The 26,340-nt window shown below is 43.7% G+C and overlaps 1 protein-coding gene across 1 annotated transcript in view; it reads right to left on the bottom strand.

Annotated features, from left to right (window-relative positions):
• The window catches only part of IGF2R (insulin like growth factor 2 receptor), a 61,221-nt gene extending 36,389 nt beyond the window's left edge, over nucleotides 1-24,832 (bottom strand). Inside the window, exons 1-12 of the mRNA XM_075748494.1 lie at nucleotides 24,554-24,832; nucleotides 16,290-16,423; nucleotides 10,042-10,166; nucleotides 8,289-8,387; nucleotides 7,746-7,875; nucleotides 6,514-6,634; nucleotides 4,514-4,628; nucleotides 2,864-3,026; nucleotides 2,559-2,739; nucleotides 1,206-1,309; nucleotides 600-764; nucleotides 157-297 (exon numbers count right to left, since the gene is read on the bottom strand). Coding sequence (XP_075604609.1) covers nucleotides 157-297; nucleotides 600-764; nucleotides 1,206-1,309; nucleotides 2,559-2,739; nucleotides 2,864-3,026; nucleotides 4,514-4,628; nucleotides 6,514-6,634; nucleotides 7,746-7,875; nucleotides 8,289-8,387; nucleotides 10,042-10,166; nucleotides 16,290-16,423; nucleotides 24,554-24,684 — 1,609 coding nt within the window. The 5' untranslated portion in view covers nucleotides 24,685-24,832. The remainder of the gene's footprint in view (nucleotides 1-156; nucleotides 298-599; nucleotides 765-1,205; nucleotides 1,310-2,558; nucleotides 2,740-2,863; nucleotides 3,027-4,513; nucleotides 4,629-6,513; nucleotides 6,635-7,745; nucleotides 7,876-8,288; nucleotides 8,388-10,041; nucleotides 10,167-16,289; nucleotides 16,424-24,553) is intronic.
• Between the last annotated feature and the right edge of the window lie 1,508 nt (nucleotides 24,833-26,340).

Genomic DNA, 26,340 nt, shown 5'->3' with positions numbered 1-26,340 from the left:
GCATCATTTCTTCTAGGGTCTTTGGGACCACAAGAGAAACATGCTCCTAACTTGTTTCCTCAAATAACGGAAGGCACTCACAGCAGCCAACTCCATTTGCAGAGGAAGCACCAAGCCTTCAGAGCCTTAAAAAAACCCCAAACCGGAAAGACTCACCTACAGAGCAAATAGCAGCATCATCTGGGCAGCCAGAAGCTCCTCCTCTCTTCAGCACTTTATGGCAGACATTGATGTAATAATGCTTTCGCCCTACCTCCAAAAAGCTACTGTCCACAGCTTCCCAGTTCTGGGCTAACTCTGAAATACAGGGGGTCGTTAAGAACAAGTTGTCTGGCTTAATTGTTCCAGCCTCTCCATGCCAAAATGTTTTTTACCACAAAGAAGGACCCATACTTAAGATGACAGCAACCAAGGCAGCCATGGATATGGCTACTTTCATAAGACACTCACTTCTTTTGGGGTGAGGAAAGTGAACACCAGTACCCCAGAAATTCACTAAGAAAAGCAAAAGCTGATCAATATTCAGCTAAAGAATCACACTAGAGATGACATGTAAACTCAGGATAAGAGTAACTGAAAGGTAGTTTTCATTGCCATACCTGAACTGCGGATCAGAGGTGATAAGTCATAGTGTTTTCTCTTATCAACAACTCTGCAAGGGAGCTCTTTTTTCTCTTTAACACATGCGTATTTTGTTTCCCAAGTAAAAAAATATGTGCAGTCCACTTCACCAGTAAACACTGGAGTTCCTCTACCATCATTACCTTAATATTGAAGATGGATAAACAGATGTTAGGCTTCCAGTGGGGGAAGAGGAAAAAAACAAGGAAACTTGAGCATTAGCAATGAGCAAGGAGGATACAAATCCTTTTGCAGCACAGGACTTGCCTTTGTCATTTGGGTGTTGGTTTTTCTGTTGGGTTTGGGGGGTGGGGGGTGTGTTTGGTTTTTTTTTTTACTGTTGGCTAAGAAACAATACTCTTTTACACCTCAATATTCCTGATCATCAGTTTAAATTTAGAACAGCAGTGCTACTACACAGCACAAAACAATCCTGCCAGCCATAGAAATTAGTGCTTACTCTAACAGTATTTGTTCCTTGTGTTAGCTGTGGCTCAAAGCATGCATTCCTTTTGAACATAAGGTCTACTAGCAAGCACAGAAGTCCAACCCTGAGCAGAATTATCACACCTTGTTAAACTCACCTGCTGTTTCATTGCACTCAAAGTTTATGACAGTCATTCTCTGAAAGCCGGAACTACATGCATCCCCATTCGGATAAATTAAAGTGAGATCCCCATCAGAATATCTGAGTAAAAAGTTGGTTTTAGATGGAAACATGGGATGAGACACAATCACACAGTGTTCTTCACATAATAGAAGCCACAGTCTCGTTTATTTAATAATTGTCGCAAAGGGAAAACAAATGCTTGTTCAACATTAACACTGACATTTCTACTGCAACGAAGGCTTGCATGCACTGATTTTTCTAGTTACTTTTCATGAATTTGTATGAAGTTTAAAGAATGCTCTAAAGCTATTCCAGCTTTGAATAGAATAGAACATTTGTGCTTTCAGTTGTAATAGACTATTCCAGTTGGAACGGACCTATAACAATCACCTAGTCCAACTGCCTGACCAATTCAGGGCTGACCAAGTTAAAGCATGGTATTAAGGGCAGTGTCCAAGTGCCTTTTAAACACTGAGAGGCTTGGGGCATCGACCACCTCTCTAGGAAGCGTGTTCTGGGGTTTGATCACCTTCTTGGTGAAGAAATGATTCCTAATGTCAGGTCTAAACCTCCCCTGCCGCAGCTTTGAACCATTCCCACACACATCCTATCACTGGATACCAGGGAGAAGAGCTCAGCACCTCCCTCTCCACTTTCCCTCCGCAGGAAGCTGTAAAGAGTGATAAGGTCGCCCCTCAGCCTCCTTTTCTCCAAAGGTGGAATGTCTGTTCCCGTTAGTTTTATTGCATGGATATTTCTGCAGGTGGAAGATCACTCTGACAAGTCTGTCATGTGCTTCCAGGCAGATGGAAGACCATATCTAGGTGAACAATCTCTGCTTTGCAATCTCCTGCAAACTATTGTCCCAGTATGCCACTTGGGAATCCTGAAGTTCTTTAAAACAACAATCAATCAATAACTATCACAAAATCCTGGACTTCAGTAGTCTTGGATATGATTAATGCATGCTCTTGCAAAGGAAGCACAGATGCCCTCTTGTTGAGGACAGCTTCTAAAAAATCCAATCCTGATGCCACTTTACATGCAAAACTCAAGGAGGGCAAGAGGCAACACAGCACAACCTGCAATTCTGACACCAGAGTTGAAAGATTCTTCCCTGCCTAGGCAATGGTTTCTACCAACTCCATCTGCTCCTTCATTTGCTAATGTCATCCTGGTATACCGTTAATGTTTTTCTATACAAAACTGAGCAAAATCACTTGTGTTTTGTATCAAATATTGCTTACGCGACAAATAAGGGCATCAAATTAGGAGACAAAGATCAGTCATTCAGACAAGTTAACAGGGCTGAAGGGCCTTTACACACCTCAGGGTTTGGTTCTCAAATCTTCCTGCCACTTTTTGCTGGTTATTTGAAGGTTTTACTTGGCAAGATGAAGTGTATCCTGTGCTGTCCTTGCAGTTACCTGCAGTGGTTTTCCCACATATATTCAAGTAATAGTAATACTCCTCTTTGTCATCTTTGGCTAAGTATGGTGTGACATAACCTGAATGAATAAGAAAAATGGTCTAAAACACAGCAAAACAGATGCAAAAAAAATCCCAAACATTTTTCATGTCTCCACCAACTGGAAAACTGGCTAGTCACACCACAAAAAATAATGAGCTTACCGGGAAGCTGAGCAAGTGGTCTTAAATCAATGGAGATATCATGTTGCTCATTAGTCAGAAAACAGGTCCTACTCTCCAAGTAATCCCTGTGACAGGCATACTCAGTAATCCACTCAATTTCATACCGGCAATTTGTTTTTGCTGTGAGTTTGGGACCTGTGCTCTGATACAGAAGTGAACAAAATTTAAATTACAAGTACAAAGACTTATTTGAAATATAATCTTTAAAGCAACAGTATTACATTTGTTTAGGGTCAGTAATGACTAACTTCACCTGTTAATTGCTTAACAGCTGCAAACATTGTCTCTGGCCTCTCAGAAATAAGTGTTGAGAAGAAAGTAAAACAGCTCTTATTAATGATGTGGCATATTAGAAGCCTAAACAGAGGTAAAGTATCAGGCATTAGCAGAAGGTCAGCAGCAGTAACAGTACAGTAAAAAGCACTTTTCCTTAATGTGTTGGCAAAAGCAGAGATACGCAAGTCCAAATTGCTAAGCAGTTTGGATTGTGTTTGCCTCTGAGGAGTCCTCAAAGAAGGGAGATCAAGTCTTCTCAAAACACAAAGCAGCCTCTTAGACACCAGTGTTTTAGCAACTTTGACTCCCTCAGTCCAAATCAAGACTGAAAGATGTTTGAGAACTCTTTAGCCAACACTTTCGATGGATCCATTTTCAGTAGTGAAATATTTTTGCACCTCTAGGAGAAGAGGTAGTCTTGGTTTTCCTCACTTTAAAGTGAAACATTTAGACGCTCATCTTGTATTTCTGCCACCCACTAAAACAACACGCAGATACACAGGTAAAGTATCAGATAAGTTTACAAGCACGAGAAACATTAGCAATACTATTCATACTACACATGTGCGTAGCTGTAGTGAGGTATTACAAATTCTGCAGCGACGCGGATGAAGTATGGTACCTATCTAGGTCAGATGAGAGACAAAACATTAAACCAAAAGTTATCCAGATGAGAGTTCCTCCTTCACTAACCTGCAACCAAAAGAATCATGGTATGAAATGGCAGAGCATTAGCAATAGCCAGTCTGGTCCAATGTAAGCAGTGTGGGTGGCCCAGATTACCTGGCATCACATCAAATTGATTGTTATACTGCATTGATGCTAGGCTAAAACTATGTCCTGCAAAAACTGAGCTGCTGCTTACACTACAGATTTTACTTTAAGGTAACAGGCGTTCATGACAGAATTTTGCCAGGCAATGACACTTGCTAGCTATTTTTTTCTCCCCTGAGGAAGGCCAGATTAATAAAGAAACAAGTTATACACAATAGTTGTGAGCATGCCCAGCCTGACTGATGATGGAAGAGTGCTCATCAGCAAGCAGAGCTCTGGGCCAAGAATTGACACTACAAACTCTGTCCTATTCTCAGAGGAAAGCTCTGAGCCCTGAAAAGGACAATCAAATTCACCAAAACAAGAAAGAACACATCCCTGGGAAAAATCTTATTCAAGTTCTTGTTTATCTCTTATACCCCTCAAAAAATCTTTTAGAATTTATTTAGATTCCTACACTCTTCGCAAGCTGCAAACTAGGAGGATTTCTGTTCCCTTCAGCCTTCAATAAAAATAAAAGATAATTCACACAAAAATTAAAGACCAACCAATTAACACAAACTAAAACAGCAAAGTTACCTCTTCTCCCCTCTTTGACGGGCACACAAAAGTGATCGTCACTGCTGGGTTATGGCCTAGGCAGAAGTCTGGCTTTCCTTCAGCACTATATATTCTCTCATAACTCAATACCAGCCTAGAAACAGAAAACAGCAAACAAAAAATACAATTAAGACACTGTGCACTGTATAGAAGAAGGATATTTTTGAAAGAACATCTGCCCCTTGCTAGATACCTGGGCAGGATATACGAAAGTTGCCCTGCTCTTCAAAGATACTTTTATGGAGGTCTTTATTCCTCTAATATTACAGTTAACCAAAATAAAGATTAAGACAGTCCCAGTAAAATTACTTAATACAGCATCCTTTTGCACCTCAGTTAAGACTATGCTCAGTGCCTTGTAACCTGTATTGTAGCGGAAACTTGGCTGATAGTCAGAAGAACACTCTAGCTTTGCTCTCAAACTGCTGGAGAGCAGATGTGATAAACACTCTTGCAACTTTTGGAAGTAATAACCACTCATGTTTTACCACATTCCTGTAATTTACCAACTCTCCATGTATAATCTCTTTCCATTCTGCCCCCAGAATTAAAAGCAAGACAAACTCATCAGCAAACTGACGGGAGCAAGGCAACTGGGACAGATCAGACAAGGCAGGGGTAGGAGAATGAAACATGGTGACTGGCAGGGAGAGACAAATGGCAAGGTAACTCGGACAAGAAAACAAGGAGACCCAACATAACTTCCCAACTAAGCATTACTGTTCTATACAATCTAACAGGCAGAAGACAACAACTCACAGAGGGGTGACAGCCTGGCTTCAGGTTAGCCACACCTCTAACTGGCCTCTCCGTACCTTAGGACACGAATATACAATCATCTTACTCTCTTCTCAGGCCACCCTAGTCTGACTGAGCACACACAATGAATTTTCCTCAAGCAATGAAGAGCTCTTCAATCCTAGCAGGGATAAGATAAAGCTTTCTTGCCAAGCACTTCTATAGAGTAATAGTTGCACTTTAGTAGAAGAACAAGCTCGTGCTTCCTTAGATGTAAGCTGCTGCCTTGGTACAGAACACCTCAGCCACTTCTTTCATGCTGGGGGAAGAGCCCTGCAACAACAGACTGTCAAATTTGTTCGTAAGCCAAAAGAAAACTCACAACCCTGTCACTGAAATAACCCTGTTATTAACCTGGTTGATTCTGCTTGTTTTCTTCAGCTTGTATTTGAGATAAAAACAGTACTGCCAAAGTCACTAGGGTACTGTTAACCTTACAGACAAGGTAAGCAGGCTCAGATGACCTGAAGCTCAGAAAAATCAGCGTGTTAAGTCACTCCCCTGAGCCACATTGGGTTGCTTGGGTGTTTTTTGGTGTGTTTTGGGGTGTGTGTTTCTGTTTGGATTTTCTTTTCCTTTTTTTTTTTTCCTTTTCTTTCTTTCAAGCTACATTTCCAGTACAAAAGGCAGCAAACAGAACAGAGGCAGCATTAAGGAAACAGTTTCTCCTAGTCACAGCTCTGCCACCACCAGGAACAATAAGCCTTGCATTGCTTATCTATTTCTTCTATTAAGAACTCATTAATGCAAAAACATAGAAGGGCAATATCCATCAACTTTTAAAGTACTCCTGGGCAGTAGAGTAAGCAAAACACAGTGTGTAAACCCACAGAGAGCCAAATGCATTTACCCTGTGGGCCCTCAGGCAGATAGGGTCAAATCTCACTCTTCTGCTTGTGGGCAGAGAGCAGCAATCATCCCTCGCTTCTGAGAGTTTTCCAGTTCTGTAAAAAGGAGTCTCTCAAAACAAAGAAGAAAATTTGATCTGTTATGGCAGTACAACAGGATGCCTGAAAGACTCTGCCCTGCCAGTATTTGAAAAAATTTTTTTCTGCCAATGCCTCGAAATTGAAGTGGTACTGAAGTTAAGTTTTAGAAGACTCATCTGCTACCAAGACTGCTTTTTCCAGCCCAGATGACCGAGAAGTGTTCACAGAAGTATCACCACAGAAATTACATACCTGTCTTTGTCACGAAGTTTGAGCTGATCCTGTGGACGGCCAACATCATACGCCTGACCTTCGTGTAACAAGCAAGCAGCACTGCCAGCAGGGCAGTTTCTGGTCTCTCCACTTGAACTTCCTGTTATAGAATACAGAAAATAGAATATAGGACTCAGTTTCTAAGCCCTGCTCTACCTGAAGTATCTTGCCATTTTGTCTGTGGGCTTACTACCATTCATTGCTTTACCCTTTTCTAAAAATATCTTTAAAATGGGTTACATTAAAATGTGAAACTGTCAAGACAAAGCCTGAAGTGTTTGCGATAGATATACAGGGGGAAGTTCATGCTGCCCTCTCTTTGGACAGCAAATTCATCCTTCCTGATGACGCAGCTGCAGCTAGTTTCCAGTTGCTAGTACAGCTGCTGGATGCATAGGGCTTTGAGAACTTCTAGAAGTGTGCCAGGTTTGTTTTTTTTTTTTTCCTCAACACCAAAATAATACCCATTACTTGGTAACTCCTCCTCACAGGGAAGGGGTTTTTTCCCTCCTTTGTTTCTTATAAACCAAGTTATTCAAAGCTGTCAGCAAAAAGTTTCAGACTAATGGGATTTTTAAAAGAATAAACCTGCCACTAAAACTAGAAGTGTTAAACCCTTAACAGAGACACAAAATATATATTTAACCACAGAATAAAAAAACCACAGTGGGAGTATACAGCTAAACTAGCCTTTTCAGCAAGTTTCAAATGAGTGATTTTGCTGGTTTAATTCCTTACATATATAGCTCCCAACTGACATGAAAGTGCTAGCTATGCACCATTACTTACCCAAGCACCTAAACATTATTTTAGATGCATCTCAGGACATTTTCTCGCAACTAAACAACAGCCTGAACCGGAGCCCAAAGTAATAAATTGGGAGCACATGAAGTGCTATGAACCATCTCGGTCCTATCTGGCAGTAATCAGAAGCAGCTACAAGACAAGCTGAGCTCTTCCACTCAGTCCAGTTTAAGTCAGCTTTTCTAACAGTACTTGCCCATCCAGAAGGGACATATCTCTGAACACCTCAACAGGTGGAGAGTAAGACTTGGTTTCACAGAAAACAGCCTTCAAATCATCAAAAGTAGCTTGAAATAGTGCAAGCTCTAAAATACTGATCTTTGGTCATAGGACCACCTCAACTGAGGCACCAGAGAAGAACCACGCTATAGAACCACGCAACAGGTGACACAAGCAAGTGTTCACACCTAAGTCCCTGCAGATGTTTATGAACAATGAATCATCATCAGAATCATCCACCAAGTAGTGTCCTGAAACTTGGATGAGAGGATTCAAATCATGTTTCTTCAAATCTTCATCAAACACATAGCAAGGAACCTAGAAAACAACAAAAATTTACATGCAATCCATGCTACACAAGTAGGGAGAAGTTAGGAACAGGCATATATATAAAGCCAAGTTAATACACGGAAAAGGTTTTTACTTCTGGAAGCTAAAATACTTAAAGCTAGACCTAAAGCTAGATATGCTGAGTAAAATGAGGCATCCAAAGTTAGACTGTTCTGTTCTAGCTTTTAGAAGAGTTTTATTATAAACAACCATCCAGATGACAAAAAGGTTGAAGAGTTATTTCAAATTGTCAGCTCTACCTACTCCCAACAGATGCTTTGTATGCCTATGAAAAAGGTCTATGGAGGTTGTTGGGATTCATTTAGGGTGGGGGCAGGTGGATGGAATAAAATTGCCAGACATGTGAAAAGTAACTTCTGCATGGATAGTACATAGATTACCTCTTTCACAGGTTTAAACAAGTCTTTCTTGCAAGCCACAAAGGTCCTCCATTCAAAATAGTGCACACACTCTGTTGCTGTTACAAATTCAGGGGTACCCTATTTAAAGGAGAAAAATAATTCTTTGAAAAGCAGACATCAGTTTTATTTTACATCTGTAGACAGAAGTTCATGCAAGCGATTAAGAAAAACGGAATACAGCATGTCACAGAGCAAGGGCAAACAGTTTCTTAACAGCACTTGTTAACAGCAAGTTTGTTATTTAACAGCTTTGTTGGTAAACTCAGGAAGGTGCAGGATGCCAAATCCTTCTCAGTCTGCATATGCACCAATTCTCAAATTAACATGTGCCAGTCCTAATATGCAGTAATTGCACTACATTTTTTAAAAACACTCACTATGCCAATTGATATTGGCAGAAGCACCACTCACATCTAGTTACTACAAAGGAAAACAAAGATACAAATGTGTATAAATAGACGAACAGCAAGGCAATGTATGGTTCACCAGTTCCCTGTCTTTTAACCTGCAAGGACCACCGATTAACAATCTCTTATGCAACAGAGAAAGAATACCTCTGATCTCAGCTACTTATTTTTTATAGTATTATACACATTTGTATCTATTTCAAGATGGGGATTCTACCACAGTTCAGGGCTGGATGCTCAACTGAATGTCTCTACTTCGAGAAAGACAACAAATCAGATTTCTCCATTCTCCCTCCATCACCTCAGCTAAAAGCACTTTAGCATACTTAAACCAATTCTCCCCCCATTTAACCCTGCCACAAAAGTGTTGGAAACAAGTTGTTCCAGACACTATTACAAAATTCTTTTACTAGGTCACGTGAAGACTAGGTGTTAGAACTACACTAACTAGAAGAAGTTTGAAAATCATTATGATCTAGTATTACAGCTAGAATTGAGCAATAATTTTTAATTTAGTTTAAAGAATCATCTGCTGAAACAGAACAGGAAGTATTTAAATCTCTGCTGCAGTGGCACCTCGTTTGAACTGGCTAGATTTCCAAGAGGGGGTACGCAACAGCATCATCAGTGCCAACAGCAGCACGAATAAGTGTTTCTGATACACAAATACATAAACTGATCACAGTCTGTACAGAATACCAAGCTGTGGTATCAGTCAAGTGTGTGGAAACTCTAACTCCAAAAACACGTGGAGGTGAACTGCATATACATATGTCCAACTTTTGGGGATCGCTACTCATACTTTAAGCAGATTCTGACAAACAACCACTTCCCCAGAAGCCCAGCCAGACATGTAAGCACTGTTAGTTCAACTATGTGCAGACAAAACCTAACGCTTACTGCTGTCAGCTACACTGACCCATAACAGGGGTCAGCCATTTTCTTCAATGCTGTTCTATTAAACAGCCATGCTAGGTCCACAGCTTGGGCACAACCGGCATTTAAACAATAGCTCTCATTGTTACAGCACCCTGTACACTGTTGACTCATTCTTCCATATTATGCTATTAAAATACTACAGTGCAATCCCTGTAACATTAAAGACCCAGAAGAGCCGTGATCAGAGCTAAGCTGCAGATCTGCAATTATTTTCTACTGGGACTGAATTTCGAAAGCCACAGTAGATAATGACCTTAATTTGGTACTAAAACATAACTGGCTCTTCCTTAAGCTATGAAGCTCAGTAATTAGTACATCCATGAGTACAGCAAGCCAGAGGTACTTGCCATTTCCATTGAAGATAAGAACATGTGATTTAGACTTACCAGTGTTTTCCCACACAGGAAGTTAATGTTGCTTTGAATTTGGTGCTGACTGCCTTGCTGAAAGCAGTTATGTGTAGTGTTGAGTTCCAGAAGAGTTTTAGAAACTTTTTGCAAGCCTAAGTCACCTAGGGTTAGGAAAAAAAAAAAAAAGAAAACAGGGGTTACAGGGGTTATCATACTACAGCACCTTCACAGAAGCTCAACAGCCAGGCTCTAATTTGAAGAGCTGAGCGGCACAAGACATACCACTCCACTTTGAGACAGTCTTTGAACAGAGTACAACTGAAGATCTGCCTTGCGGTTCTTGCGATTTGGAAGAGTAGATTCAAGTTAAGATAGTGTTTGGTAATCTCTCATCATACTACTGTCTCAAAGGTTTTTAGTGAACACTTTGAAAGTTAAGCAGCCCAACAGCAGTTGCCACTACAAACTAGTCACTGCCTTAGGAAAAAGGGACTCCATCAGAAAACTGCTACCAACTAGTTTCAAGTACCACAATTCACTCCTCCCTCTCACCAGCTTCTATGTATCAGCTTTTTAGGCTTTTATACATATAGGCTTTTTAAGCCATTTATACAAATGATGTCAGCACAATATGACAGTCTATCACAGAATCAGAGAATGATTTAGGTTGGAAGGGACCTTTAAAGGTGATCTAGTCCAACCCCTCTGCAACTAGCAGGGACATCTTCAACTAGATCAGGCTGCACAGAGCCCCAGGTCCAACCTGACCTTGAGTGTTTCCAGGGACGGGGCATCTACTACCTCTCTGGGCAACCTGTCCCAGTGTTTCACCACCCCCATTGTAAAAAATGTCTTCCTTAGATTCAGACTAGATATATCTTCCTTTAATTTAAAACCATTACTCCTTGTTCTATCACAACAGGGCCTACTAAAAAGTTTGCCCTTATCTTTCTTATAAGCCCCCTTTAAGTACTGACAGGCCGCAATAAGGTTTCCCTGGAGCCTTCTCTTCTGCAGGCTGAACAACCCCAACTCTCTCAGCCTGTCTTCACAGGAGAGGTGCTCCAGCCCTCTGATCATCTTCGTGACCCTCCTCGCTCCAACAGCTCGATTTCTCTCCTGTACTGGGGCCCCCAGAGCTGGACGCAGTACTCCAGGCGGGATCTCATGAGAGTGGAGTAGAGGGGCAGGATCACCTCCTTCAACCTGCTGGTCACACCTCTTTTGATGCAGCCCAGGATATGGTTGGCTTTCTGGACTGCAAGTGCATAGCACCCTCTCTACTTACATCTTAATCTTAAGTCTACTTAATGAAGAACCCATTGGTGCCTGGGTACGCCACTGTACTGACGTTGCCTGCAGACAAACCCAAAATAGACCCTCTGCCTCAGTGCATGTCCCCCTGCAGCTCCCACTCTCTTCAGCGCAGCTTGCATGCTGCATGAAGGGCACGAAGGCTGGGGTCAGCGATGCGTCACTGTGCACCCCTCTCCTACCCAGCCTCTGACACGAAGGGGAAAGGTGGAACACGTTTCAAGTCATGATGAGCACCAGCTCGGGCCACTGAAATGTTACTGCTAAAACCCATTTTGGTTAGCATTAGGCACCAAGTCCTTTTAGATCTAGCATGCCAACTCCACCCTGTCCATTTTTGATAGGCAGATTTTATTTCTGCCAAGAGTTTGGGTTGAACTACAGAGAATGCTATAAAATGCAAGTATTGACCGGCTTCCCTCTTTCCATTTTGGATGATGTATACACTAAGGAGAAAGCAAGTCAATTTTGTAATCACTGCAGACAGCAGCTTTGCACCTAGGCCAGACATTATTTCATCTTAAAAAACACACTCACTGGAACTTTGCCCAACCTGTTATCTCCTCACTCAAGGCAAGCAAAACTACACTACATCCAAGTAAGATAGTCTCGAGAGCAAAAGGAGCAGAAGCAAGCAGAAGGGCAGAGGTTACAAGAACCTCAAAAATACAGTCAAGGCAATATTCTGCAGAAACACCATTCCAGGCACCCATACTCAAGGCTTTTAACGGCTGCCAGTGCTTCTCCTAGTGATGGGCACTGTTTGGCATCTTTCCAAAAAGCTATTCCCAGCACTATTTTTCAATCCAGCCCTGCAAAGGAACTGGGAAGAGATCCATTTGTGACTGTTTCTGATGACCATGGGTTGCGTTGAACTGTAGCAAGAGAAAGCAACTATAGCCATCAAGCTTGCAGGTAAAGCTGAAACGGTGACAGTCAGAATAGAAACTCGACGATAACCCATGCAGCATCTCAGTAGCTCAGGGCTCTTCTATTCACACTGCATATGCTTACAGTAACTGCGTTACAGGAAGGCACGTTAAGATGCTCATACCTAAGCCACCATTCACAGCACTCCCTGTATGACTAAGATGACAAGTATTACAGACCGTTCAATAACCCTCTGCCTTCTCAAGGGAACGTAAGAGTGGAGACGTGCCAGGCCAGAAGAATGGCAGCACGGACTAAACCTGTATATGCATGCATATGCACAGGCTGACAACCTGCAACAGTGGAACATGTCACCACCACTGCAGTTCACTACCACCTTCCAGGCACCTGGAGGCTCTCAGTGGCTCACGCCTTTTCTATTTCCTGGCACTCTTGTTATCAAAAGTCTACCTTCAGGCTTTAAGACTTCCAGCACCGGTGCTGACAAAGCTGCCCTTTTAAACCTAACAGCTACACGCTACTTTGAGAGAAAGATTTCTACTTATTACATCACTGCTTAGAAGATGCTGGCAAAGCATCCTCCTTTCTTCCTGAGATTAACAGAAGGAAGCCAACGTAACTTTCTAGTCAAAAGAGCTGTGTATAGTAACAATATGCACATGATTAAAAACTCTCTGGTTATAAATGTACAGTTTTAAGTCCCAACTTAGCAGAGAACTTATGGCAGCACCATCTGACAACTTACCTCAACGCTCTGTAAGCATTAGCTTTCTCTCGACTCTGACAGCACACTACATTGCTCTAAAGGTTGTGTGAGCTGACTCCAATTTCCTCAGTTAAAGTGATATTCAAGAAAAATCAAGTTAAGCCAGTACATCTTGTTTACTACAGGCCAATATGCATGCTTTCCTCCCCCCTGAATGCTTAAAACTAGTTTGGAAACTTGCTAAAAGTTTTAGCAAGAATCTCCGCAGTTACAGATGACTTCTCCCATCCCTGCTCACAGAGCAAGCAGTCTCATGAACCATGCCCTCGCACCATCAGCTTCCTGTGAGTTTCCTTCCAGAGCACCAGTTCCACAATCACCTTTTCCGTAACATCAAGCTCTCTCTTCAACAATCACTCATGCTTCTTCACGACTTTACAGATGTATTCCTTCCACAAACTAACACACTAAAATCAGCTAGTACAGCTCACAAAAATTAGCACCAGATACTTCATATTACACCGTTGTGCTAAATCAGTATCAAAGGCACTGTCCACAACACCTTTTGCTTATTGACTCCTTCATCTGTTCAAAGCAGAAGGGTAATCATGGAAGACACCCAAACAGTTGTCCAGAAAAAGGGGGCATTTAGGTTGCAGCTATCATTTCACATCCAGTCCTGCTACTGCAGCTGGACAAAGCACACATTTCACCACTCAGGTTAACAAACAGTTACAGTAATATTTCCGCTTTTAATTTTAGTAGTAGTTCAGCTAAATGGCACACAAGTCACTAGGTGTCACACTAAGTTAAATAAATACCACGTCATTTCCACCCTCACTGACGTTCTAGAACTAAGCATTTGCCTACACCTTAAAAACTTCTAAGGTCAATCAATGAAGCTGAAGAGCTTTTTCCAGGAGAGGCCTTTGGGGTCTCAACACCAACACTGGAACATCACACCAACACACAGTTAACGTTGGCCACAAGGCTTCCCTTGGATACAGCCTGGTCACAGTCACAGAGCATACGGCCTTACGCCCCATCAAAGCTGGGATCAACAAACGGAACCAGCTCTAGAGCTGTTACCTCTTGCAGAGCTGATACTTAAAAGCAAAACTATTGTTTGCAGTGAAAGCTTCTTCCTGAAAGAATGAAGAAGAAATCTGATTAAGCCCATATTTAAAGAAATCTTACAACTCAGTAAAGTTTATCAGCTAACAAATTGCCCTTCTTCCTCCAAATCAAAGCCCTTCAGCTGCGCTCAGCTTTGGCATACAAGTAATCTCATATCAGCTGGATTGCCTGAAGACAGGTATGCGGCTTGGAGTCTACATGTGCCTAGACATGGATTAAGGAGGTTTCTCATTAAGAGTGATTTTTATTTTTTTTTTGGACAAACAAGAAATCCATTAGCACGATCTCAACTCTGTGCTGAAGCTCCAATGCAACTAGAGGCAGTATGATGAAGCATGGCAGGTGTCATTAATAAGCCTCAGACTTACCATGAACAAGAACAAACCTTAGACAATTTGACCAATAAAACAAACCAAAATTCAATGTTGATGTTAACTGCACTGCTTTGATTTCTTACTTTATTGCACAGTGGTTAAAAACATACCTTACTTGAACGGGACTTGTGGCTTAACCCTCAAGAGTCAGTTCAAACAGCCTCTGTAAAAGTTATGATTGTGGCCAAATCCTCTTCTAATGAGTAGCAGTCAGGCAATAAGATGCTCAAGGTCTGCATACAGCGGGATACTCGATGCTGCTCATGGTCATCATCCAGCTCTGTTCTCCCTTCCTCTTTCCACAAGAAGTGTGGAACAAAGTCTACACAAGCCTCTAGGTCTCACACTTCCCTAGGGAGAACAGGCTTCCACAACCTGCCACATTCCCATCTCACTCAAAAAAGCATGTTAACACAGATGCCCAGCTGCTGCTTCCTTTTGTAATCCACAGGCAACTGAAGCCTCAACCGCATATGAGCTGAGACACACATCAGCAGGAAACAAAATTATTACTGTACATTTTAGGAATGAAACACATTAACAGCATCAAGCAGTCTACTGAGATGCCACGCTCCTCAGAGCAGAAGATGCTACTATATGCAACTGCAGTTTTAACTCAGATGCATCTAATCAGTCATCCCAGAAAACTCTGGAGCTTGGATATACTGCACTATATAAAAAAAACCCAAACATGCAGCCATGAACTGAGATGTACTTTCATTCATGCACCAAATGATTTTATAAGCTTGGGTAGCAACACAAGTAGTTTGTTTGAAAAAGCACTGACTGACCACAGCCTGAAACCAAAGTAACTCTACAGTTAATGGAGAGGGGTGGGGAGAATGAAGGCTAACTAGCTGCTGTGCATCTGCATACAGGCAAGAATCGTCTTCCTCCTCACCATCTTTCAGCAGTTCAAGCTCAAACACTTTTACTGAAGACTCATAGCTTCTTCTAAGAGCTGTCTGCCAATGGAAAGCAAGATTGGCAAGCACATTAGAGTCAGACTTTAGATCTGCAGGACTAAGGCAGCCTGAAGAGATATTACTCTTCAGAAAGATACTGCTTTTTCCTATTAGAAGTAACAGTCAACTATCAGAAAATCTCTTCATCAGTATTCATATAGTACTGTTTCATTGGCTGAAGCACAGAAGCAACCTTGAAAGCAACAAGCATCCATGAAAATAAGCACATACTGTTCAGAGCACAAGCTGCTTCTGATTGATGAAACCATGTGCAAGCACGTGTATAGGAATATGCCAGTTTCATATTTAGATCAGCATGCAGAAGTCCACCATTCCTCAGAATACCAAGGACATCTGTGAACTACTGAAGCAGCCACCAGATTTGACAAGTGTAATGAAAACGGAGAACTGCATGTAATTGACTTCCTTTCTGTGTGTAACAACTTAAAGACAAAGCTTAGCAATACTCCAAGACTGCATTACAGAGAGCAACCTGACACTGAACAAAGAGCTGATGTTACATCAGGCTAGCCTGTGGTATAGTTTAGAGCTATAATCCAAGCTTTATCCTGTGCTCAGTAGCAAGCATCAAACAAGGCTGTACACAGTGCATATCCTGCCACAGGTAGATGTACTTATTTCTACTTGAAATAGCCTTGCACAGTTTCACACTAGAGTACAGTTAACTGGACCGTAAGTTTCGCTGTCCCGTGAAGTGCTTATCTGCAATCAGGCCATGTTTTCCCAAATCTCCCCAGTAAATGTAGAACAGAATAAAGTTTTATACTGTTCTGGAAAGAAAGAAATCTTTGCTAAGATGTAAAAGTTTGCAATAGTTATAAAACCATCCATTAAGACGACTGAACTACTTATGAGGAAGGACACTTGTTTACTTACCTACAGACAGATAGGTCTTCTTATTTATGTCATATGCACAGACTGCACTTGATCTTCCACACTCTTCAACTCCGAAACAGAAGTTGATTTTATAAAGCACATGTTTGTCTGCATCAATAGCTTCCCATGTGTAACTGAAAAGAAAAAAAAAAAAGCCTATCAGGTGGTATTCATATTGTCTGCACTGCCATCCTCTAGACACCAGTCCCTGAAATAACCAAGTTATAAAGCTAAGAGCAACACTAACTCGAATTTCATATTCATGTTCTAAATCCGTAAATACCAGAAATAATTGTTACTATGACGGGGCCAAGAACAAAACAGATTTAATCACTTGAGGAACATATAGCAGGCTCATTTTCCCCTTGCTTGAACACCCAACCACCCACTCTTCCCCCTCAAATCTCTGTGAAGGCCGCCCTGACTAGGCATATCACAGGTGGTGAACCTTTTTCCTCAAAAACCTGATAAACTTCTCAAACATCTTTAGCAGACTGCACACTACTGCACTTTATCAATATCCAACAACAGCAGCAGAAGTGCTAAGTCTAAGTGGAATAGAACAGCCAGCAGTGGAGTCATCTACCTTCAGGGTCAAAATTGGGGTTGAGACTCTTGCAGCATTCAGGCTGAAAGATACTAATAACGTTTATTAGGGCCTAGCTGCACCTTTATGGATGTTATATATCTATATCTCAGTATTGAGAGGACAGTTTCTGAAGGGTGAAGTCAGAAGCTGGAAAGCAAGTAGAGCTATCCACGAGAGACTCAGTGAAAGATCACACAAGCTAGCTACAGCCATATCAGAAAGTCAGCTGTCTAAAAACTGATAAAGGAATATGGAACTCTGGTTAAGTGCAGTGGGGAATAAATCAGAGTAACAGAAGAAAAAAACCTAAATGCAGTGTAGCTCAGAGGTGGAGCAAGGATTCATCTCATAGCAAGAGCTGAGACTGCAGTGAGATGTGGTCAGCTGCATGACACAGCAGCACCCAGTTTCGAGGCAGGCCCAGGTCAGATAGTTCGGAGTCAGGAGCTCTTTAGACAGCCTGGCTTGCCAGCACGGTGCTGTGGCCAAGCTCTGTTAAAAAGGCACAGCTCAGTAAACATTTGCTGTCAGCTTGGCTCAGCTAGAGTTGTTCTGGGGTTGGCAGCAGCACGCATCCTCTGACAGCATTTTTGCAACATAAGAGATTCCCCAGCTTCCCTTCTATCCCAAGTGGAAACTTCAGTAGGACTTAATACACAGTCATCACATCAGAAAACTGATGTTAGCACTGTGACTTATTAGGTATTCCCATTATTTACAACTCACAAAGGGTTTAATGCATCTATCTGACCCATGGCAGGATTTGTCTTAATCTACAGATTAGTAGCAAATCCAGCGAGGGAGGTCAACTCCCCCCTCTCAGCTATCAAGAAATTAGAAGTTGACCAGAAGCTTCAGCCAAAGGGTTGTTTGCCTTACTCTCTAGCTCATAGGTGTTGCACCACTTGACGTCATCATACCCCAGATTCCCCCAAGAAGGGAATCCATTCTCGTTCCATTCTGAAGCCTGGTCTTTGGGTGAGGAAGGGGCAACAGCAGATCCGCTACTTTACTCTGGATTTTGAATCCTCTGAGAACTCCTCTCAAATCCAGTGCATCCCATCTCTAATCAAAGAGCCAGCAGTAAGGTACCACATACTTTTCCATTTAATTACTGACTACAGGGTTCTTTGCTTCCCTGTACCTCAGTCTGCTAATGGCTGGAACAAGTTATGGACAACTACAAGAGAGTTCTCTCTGTGAACTGAAAAAAAATCTTTACATCCTAACTGTATTGGGATACAAAGGCTCAAATATAACAATATAAGGCTCAAAAAATAACTTACCAGGTACTGAGTTGTACCCAAAACACTAATAAAATTGCTTTTTAATCAAATTCAAAGACTACGTCTCAATTCTAGACAAACACTTCCCATTATTCTTTCCTCATAAGCAGGCAGAGCTGAAATTTTACAATCATACTGATTAGTTCTCTGAGCTAGTTTCTTGCATTTCTGAAGTGGATAGAGACAATCCCAATGCAGGATGATGATGAGAATTAAGCTGCAGTACAGAATAACCAAAGTTCAGGAATGAAAGAACGCTTGACAACACACACACAAAAAAGTGAGAACAACTCAACTGTACCTGCAAAGGTTCTGAAAACAGCAAGAGAGTAACACTAAAGCTGGTTTTACCTCCAGGAGAAAATACATTTCAATTAAAATACAATTTCTTCACAATGAAGCCCCAGAAAGTTAGTATTTCACTGAAAAATTCCAAGGGCTCCAGTATACTTTTTTGACTGGTTTTGGTAGACAACAAAAAGATAACATACAATATTAAGGCGCAAAGTTTTTGATCAAGATAGAGTGTTCTTCAGTGTAGGTTTTATGGGTAGGTTTGGTGGCTTTTTTAGAGCACTTGCAAGTAAAATCTGTTTGTGAACTGAATGAGAATCTAAGTCCTTCACACAACAGAATTATCACTCTGTGAGAAATTAAGAGGTTTACTTTCCCATTTCCATATTATGAAACAGAGGAAATCAACATCTTCAAAGCGGTTCATCCACATGCCAGAAGCAAAACAGAAACAAGATGAGCAGCTTACAGAACAGAAGCAAAGCAGTCACTGAAGCCAGCCCTTCCCTCAGCCCTTTTACAGGCCCCCAGACAGGAAAGGCTGAGGAGTTCTTCAAAACAGTCCACAGAAAGGAAATAAGAAATCCCATGTTTAATCATGTTCCAAACTACACCTTCAGTGGCACACAAAAATGAAAATCTAATGCAGTTTCAGAGTAGTATTAGTTTCAAGGAAGTTCAATGGACTTTTTTTTTTTAAATAGGTGGGAGGAGCAGAGCAGGATTTATTCATTGGGAGTAACAGCAGGCTGATATAGCCTAAGCAGCTGTTGTCGTCAGAGAGATGCAAAATACACTTTCACAGTAAAAGCAAGAATTATTTCTCTCACAAGTAAAACTCCTGGCATTAAATCAGTGTCTGGGAATAGTTTCAAGTTGCACATGCTCTACTTTCCAACAAAACACAAGCTGACCTCTCCGCTGCATCCCCATAATGGAAACAATCTGTTGGCAATCACATCACCCATCCTGACCATGGCTGAGCCACATGGACCAGCTTCCTCCAGCTGCTCGGCACTTACCTCCACCAGTGATGATGCCTCATGTAATTACCCCCTTGCCTGGGCCAGCCAGTGTTATCTTATTTGAAGGGCTCAAGCTATCCCAGATTCAATGCAGTTGACCAAGCTGTTATATACCAAGAACTTAAAAAGCAACAGCCTCAGTCATGGGGTGGGGTGCAATGCTCCCTCTATCCAGGGGGCTCAATACAGCTGCTACCTCGCAGATGATACCATTCAAGCAGCCATTTCTGGTGCAGTTCAAGATCTGGGCTCAAACATGGTGTCTGCCTTAGAATCACAGAATGGTTTGGGTTGGAAGGGACCTTAAAGACCATCTAGTTCCAAACCCCCTGCCATGGGAAGGGACACCCTCCACTAGATCAGGTTGTCCAAAGCTCCATCCAACCTGGCCTTGAAGACTGCCAGGGATGGGCACAGATGCCTTGATTAAAGCTGTCAAACTTTATGCTGAAATCACAACATGACACCTATTTCCAGATAAACCCAACTATCCCACAGAGGTCTCAAACACAAACCCACATCAATCCCCCAGGGCAGGCTCTCCTCCCCTTCTCTTCCCCTGCCTGTTGCTGGCCCCAGCACCAAACACAAGCTGCACCCAAGGACTGCCCTCTCTCAAAATTAACTCAGCAAAAACAACAGGTGCGTGCACATGTGTGTGGAGAGGGGACTGAGCCTGGCCTGGCTCCCAGTCTGGCTCGCAGCAGTTTCTGGCTGTGCACCAGCGGCAGCAGGCAGGCAGGGAGGATCCCTGGCTGGAGGCAGCGCCAACCCAGGCCACTGTCAAAAGCAGTTGTGCAAGAAAGGTCCAAACAAGTTACTGGGAATAACCTTGCCTGCAGGTCAGCACTTCCAGCTACCTAGCTTTGTTTTTAAGACACTGAAGTGACAGTGTGCAAAAGAAAATTAAACTACTTTTCAGCAAGTTGTAAGATCAAACAAGAGCTCTGCATTTTTTTGACAAAGCAAAGCAGCAGCTCAGAGAAAAAAAAATAACATGAGAAAAGGAAAAGCAAGTCTGGTTTACCTTGCAAATCAGTAGCTCAGGCACTGAAGTCAGTTGAAGTCAGCTGAAGTCAGACAAGATGCAGACAGCTAACAGTTGTCTCCGCACGTGCATCCCCATGCCAGAGCCACTTTGAGGTCTGAGCACTACAGAACCACTTCAAATGCAACAGAGCACCAGAGAGACTATTGCTGCCATTCTCATAACCGTGTTCAAGTTTCTGGTTCTCAAACTCTTACCCAAGGGATGACTGCTAAGAAGAAGAGTACACCCTGCTCCAAACAGCTGTAAAGTGCAGTTACAAAGAAACATGCGTTTGCTCTCTGGGGAATGCACAGAAGTGGCTCATTTTGCTGAAAGGATGTTACACAGATGGCCCGGCACAAAGACGAGGCAACCTACAACCACACAGTTAGAAAGAGAATCTGTATGTGATTGTGCATCCACATGATTTTGTGCCCGGCATCTCCTCCGCTGTCAGAACACTGCAGAGATTAAACTGGTATCTGAAGTTCTTTATGAGCAGGTTCAACCAACACGATCACAGGTAGACAAGCTCAGAACAGTTTCCAGGATAACCACTTCAAATTCGAAGCTGGCAGCTCAGATCCACTACTTGCCACAGAAATCGCTATTAGATGTTGCTAACATTTTAGCACAAACATACATTGTAAAGAAACTTCTACATCAAAGCAAGTTCTCATTATAGAAAATGAGAGCTCAAATGGCACAAAGTACAGCGCTATTGCTATGTAATAGCAAGAGCTGTGCAATGCATCCCTACTCGTGCTTAGCTCTGCTCTAGCTTACCCGTCACCTTTTCCAACCATCACGCACACTGCGTGTCTTCAGGCAAGTTTTCTTGCATATGCATCATGCATAATAGCCTTACAGTTACACCACAAGCTGTTCACCTTTCTCTGTCCGAAAGACATTTGGTCTTTCGTGCTACACTCTGAACCACATCTACTACATCACTTTACAGAACACTTAAGAAAAGGGATAGCAATTTGAAGTTCAAGTATGCAAGAGCTATAGGAAGCTCACATGCTGAGAAATCACGTTGAAACCATTATAATGGCAGCTTCCCAGGCATGTGAAGCAACCGTGCACATATGCAAGTAAGTCCAGTAATGACTTACTTATGACATCTCCCACTTAAATATGTCAAAGCACTTAATAGAGTTCAGCAAGTTCACCTAAAGGTCACCTCTCCCTACTCAGCACACACTTCTTCACCAAGGTTAAGTTGAATGCTAAACCCAGAGTTTCCAGTGGCACACAAGAGCACAGCTGTGGTTTCACAACAAAGGCTGAAAAGACAATGTTTGAATGAACAGAACTGTATAGTCAACCGTAGGAGTCACGTTATTAAAAACTACAACATTAAACGTAAAGTAGACTTGACTTACAGTCCCAAAATTGGAAATTCTGCATAACAGCAATCCTGTGCTACACAGCAGTTTAGGTTTTCCTTCCACTCAACGAGTTATAGAAGTTACGCACCAACTCCTATCCTTGCACAGGAGACAAAAACACTACCTGCCATCCAATCATCTCTCATCCAAGGTAGATTATCAGGCAAAACAGCATGCAGAGGAGGCAGTTTGTATTTGCTGTTCTACCATCACACTCAAAACATTTCCTGCAATTTTTTTAGAGGGGAAGGAAATTTTTACAGTAAATTCCCCGATGTTACATGGAAGGTGAACCCAAACTGTCAAGCTTTCTTTTCTTTTTAAAGTAGATAGATTTAAAGAATAGTTCACAAAATTAACTCCAGAATTTGTTTCTCCTGTGTTGTCATATGAAAGACGTAAGGAGAAGGAGAAACTAGGAAAGAGACCAAACTGACGAGTAACTTATGTCCAACCAGTTCCCTGTATTCTTTTCCAGGTGCTCATACTGCAGCAGTCCTGGAGACACCTCTACACAGAAGATAGAAAGATAATTCCAACTGGAACTCACACGACAGCACAGTCAGCTGTCAGAACACACAAGAATGAAGGAGAAAGCATGATGAAACCAGTCACTACAAGCCATGACATTTGACAAAGTTTTAGCAAATGAAAGCTTTTCTTGTTTCCCCAGACTATTCAAGCACATCAGCAGTAAGGCTACATGAAACAAGTAATGAAAATCACTAACTCAAGTTTAGGTAGCCCTGTGCTACAGTTCTTGCACAAACCAGTTTTGACAGCTTTCCTAACCTGGGTATCACTCTACTCGTTATTTAAAGGAGAGTCAGTGCCTCTTCTAATCCCCAAGATTTTCCTTGCTTGCCCACCTTTTGACATTCACACACCAGACACAGAGGCTTCTGCAGCTTCACCAAGCCTATTATGCCACACAAAAGTCAGGACGCTGTTTTCTTACTAGTTGTAAATCAAACCAAAACCTTGTCTTAAGGCAGTGCAAAAATAAGTTGGTCAGGGACTTGTCCTGCACACCCATGTTGTATCTTTTGGCTCAGGCATCAACCAGACATGTAAGTGTTTGTGTTACCTAACTGCATCATCCCTCACTTGGTAGATTTTCTGCAACCATGCCTGAGAACACGCTTCGCCGCTGACATCCATGGGGTCTTCCCACCTGTCAGACTGCAAGTTCTTGTTTTTTCCTTTACCCATTCTAGATTACTAAGCATAAGTCCTTCAAAGCAGTTTTTCCCACCATGGCACAACAAGCAGCACATGTTTTTAAAGCAGTCCATCTTAAAAGGAAAACTGCCAATTATGCTATCTAGTCACAATTTATTTTTCCCTTGCCAGTAACAAAAGGAAACTAGCTTAAGTAATTTGCATCCAAAAAGAGACCGCATGTCTCTCAATGGCACTCCTAAATATTCCTCTAGTCACAGACATCCAACAAAACCAAGACAGATACTGATAGGACTTAATGCTATTCTCAAAATAGGCACTGCTTGAGAATCAAGTAATTTAGGGAAGGGTTTTTTTGTTTGTTTTTTTTTACAAAAAAAACCCCAACAAACATTAGAGTCAGAGGAATTAAGTTCCCTCCAGAAGCCACAGAATAGTTTCTCATTTCTGTCTCAATTCTACAATTAGGATAGTCATCTGACAAAAACATTTTTTGCCACTCATGGGTTAATCTTGCAAGCAAACCTACTTTTCCCCTTTTATGTCATTTAACAGTATCATACCCAAGATTCCACCATGAGGAGAGCCCACTCCCTCCAGTGACCCAACCTCTGCCCTCAGTGCTACATTCACTGTGTTGCATCGCTGCCTGCCCAGTGCCCTTGATTGAGATAATGTATTCCTGTAAGTACCACTGCACATTCTGGCTAAATAATGAAGAAATTAAGACTGGCAAGATATTGTTGCCAGACTAAATTCATGGCTGATATCAGACTAGAACGTGCCAAAACATGAAGAACAGTGTCATTTCCACATAGCTGTTCACATTTCTCAAAGCTGTCTTAACTCCTCCGTAAGGAACTCAGTGGAATGTGGCAACATCCTCAGTAAAAAGGCTATCGAGCGATGCCCCTGCCAAGCCACTTTGGGTTTTTTCACGCTAGATACAGTGACATAAACCAGCAGTCCTGATCACAGGCACCTTGAACAAGTCTCCCCATCTTCTCACCGGCAAATTTCCCGTACGTGCAGAGCGTCACCCGCTGAGGTCCCAGGGGGGCTGCTCCACGCCACCAGCCAGCTGACACCCCTCAGCCCACCCTCTGAGGAGACTCACGCCGCTTCACTCACCCCCCAGCACTGCGGCGCATTCGCTACCCCCCCGCGCTTGCCCGGCGTGCCTGGGAACACCCGCACGCCCAGCCGCAGCCGGCGCTGCCCCCAACGCTCCCCGGCCCGACCTCACAGGCACGGACCACCGAAAGCCCTTCTCGGGATACCCCGGGGACGGGGCCCGCCCCGCCGAGCTCCCGCACCTTCCGCTCGTTCACACGCGGCCCCGCGGCCGGCGGGGGTGAGCAAAGGCACCGGGAGACGCCCCTCGCCCCGCTCGCCCCTCGCCCGCGGGAAGGCCTTCTCCAGCCGCCGCCTGTTCCCATCCGCCGGCCGCCCCCCGCTGCCCACCTGCACAGGTCCCGGTACGCTTCGCTCAGGGCCGCGGCAGCGTCGCCGCCTCCCTCCGCCCCGAGGGGCAGCGCCAGGAGGACGAGGAGGAACGGGGCGAGCGCGGCGGCGCGGGGCCAGGGCGGCGCCATGGTGGGGGCAGTAGGCGCCGTGGGTACCGCGGGTGCGGGCCGGGCCGGGAGGACGCGGCTGCCCCGGGACGTCAGGCGGCGCCGGCGACCAGCGGCACGTCATGTGACCCTCGTCCGCCCATTCCCCGGTCACATGACGCCGTCATGTGCGGGCACGGCGCTCACATGATGCGCCCCTTCCCCTGCCGCCGAGTGGGCGGAGCCTCCCGCTGCCCCCCACCTCTTGGCCCTGCACGTGCTAGGCGCGCCCACTGACCACGTGTCACCGCGCCGCGAGGGCGCGCGCGCGCGCGCTGGGGGTGGCGGCGGCGGGTACGCGGCCTGAGCGCTGTTGCGCGGCCCGGCCAGTCGGTCAGTCAGTCAGTCAGTCGGTCAGTCAGGGCCCCAGCGGGAGCGTAACGGCCGCCAGCGTCCACCGTGGGCCTCGCCGCCGCCAGGCCGTGCGGCATACCTGCTGCCCGCTCACGGGAAACAGGCGGCCTGGGTTGCCGGCCCCCTGCATCCCCCGCTGCGGCGTGCGGGTGCGCGGGGCAGACCTGCTGCCTGCCTCAGCTCCCGCATGGGCGGCTCCGGGGACGCATCATCCCTCTTCTGGCATGGCGGTCTAGGGAGGGGCGGACAGCCTGCCCAGCCGTGTGCTGTCCGGAGAGACTCGAGGCCTTCTGCTGTGCAGGCAGGCTGCGGGCTGGCTTTTGTGTGGGGTTAGGTGTGCGGGGGCTCACCCTGTGAAGTGCACTGTGGGTGACACAGTGGCAGTGTCAGAGGGACAGTGTTTGTAAAAAGTTAGATGGGGTTTTAAATAAGTTACTCAAAATGTGCTGTGAAGTCTTGGAACAGACCAGAAAACTAAACCCGTTAGGCAACTGAGAAGGTGATTACAGCAACGTGGTTGGTTGTATCACAAGATACAGCAGGGAAACTGGCGTAGTGTGGAAAATTACCCACCATTTCAAATGGTGGGCAGGAGGGGAGGCTTGCACAAGGCAGCTGCCTTGTCAGAGGGAAGTGGAAAAGGTATTGTCCTACCACCTCTGCCTCCAAGACTACTGAGAAGAGCTAGCTGGGCCAAAGCTTGTACAAGAGATTATTTCCAGGATTTAGCAAATTTAACTGATATGCTTAAGATTCAAAAGAGGGACTTAGCATTTAATTTTAATGAAACTGCAGTTAGGAAGCAAAACACCTTTGAGAGTGGGAAGAAGCATAAAGGTGGGGAGAGTGAAAGAAAAATAAAAATTACACTCATTAGACAGCTGTCTTAATTTGTGTGAAGAAATTCTGTTCACTAAGTAGGAATGCTTTCCAAAAGTGATTTGCACAAAGAAATGCAAAAGGCCTACAACTGAAATATTTTCTGTTTTTTCTTGCCCCGTTGCCTGACATGCAAAGGAGTAAGATAGCACTGAAGATCTGTCTCTATGGCAGTCTAACCTGACTCCACGCTGCTGTGATCTTCTCCTTTCTCTTGGTTACATATTCCACTTCCCTCCTTTTAAGTAGCATTAGTTCTGCAACAGGGCAGTCAGCTGATTGTAGATGCTGATGTGGCTGAAAACTAACAGACTATTTAGTTTATTTTCCTGGAAGTGTTTAAGGCCAGGTTGGATGAGGCCTTGGGCAACCTGGTCTAGTGGAGGGTGTCCCTGTCCATGGCGG

The sequence above is a fragment of the Balearica regulorum genome, chromosome 3, assembly GCF_011004875.1.
Source record: "Balearica regulorum gibbericeps isolate bBalReg1 chromosome 3, bBalReg1.pri, whole genome shotgun sequence".
Taxonomy (NCBI): Eukaryota; Metazoa; Chordata; class Aves; order Gruiformes; family Gruidae; genus Balearica; species Balearica regulorum.
The sequence above is the reverse complement of the archived record's forward strand: the minus strand, read 5'-3'. Positions and strand labels throughout refer to the sequence as shown.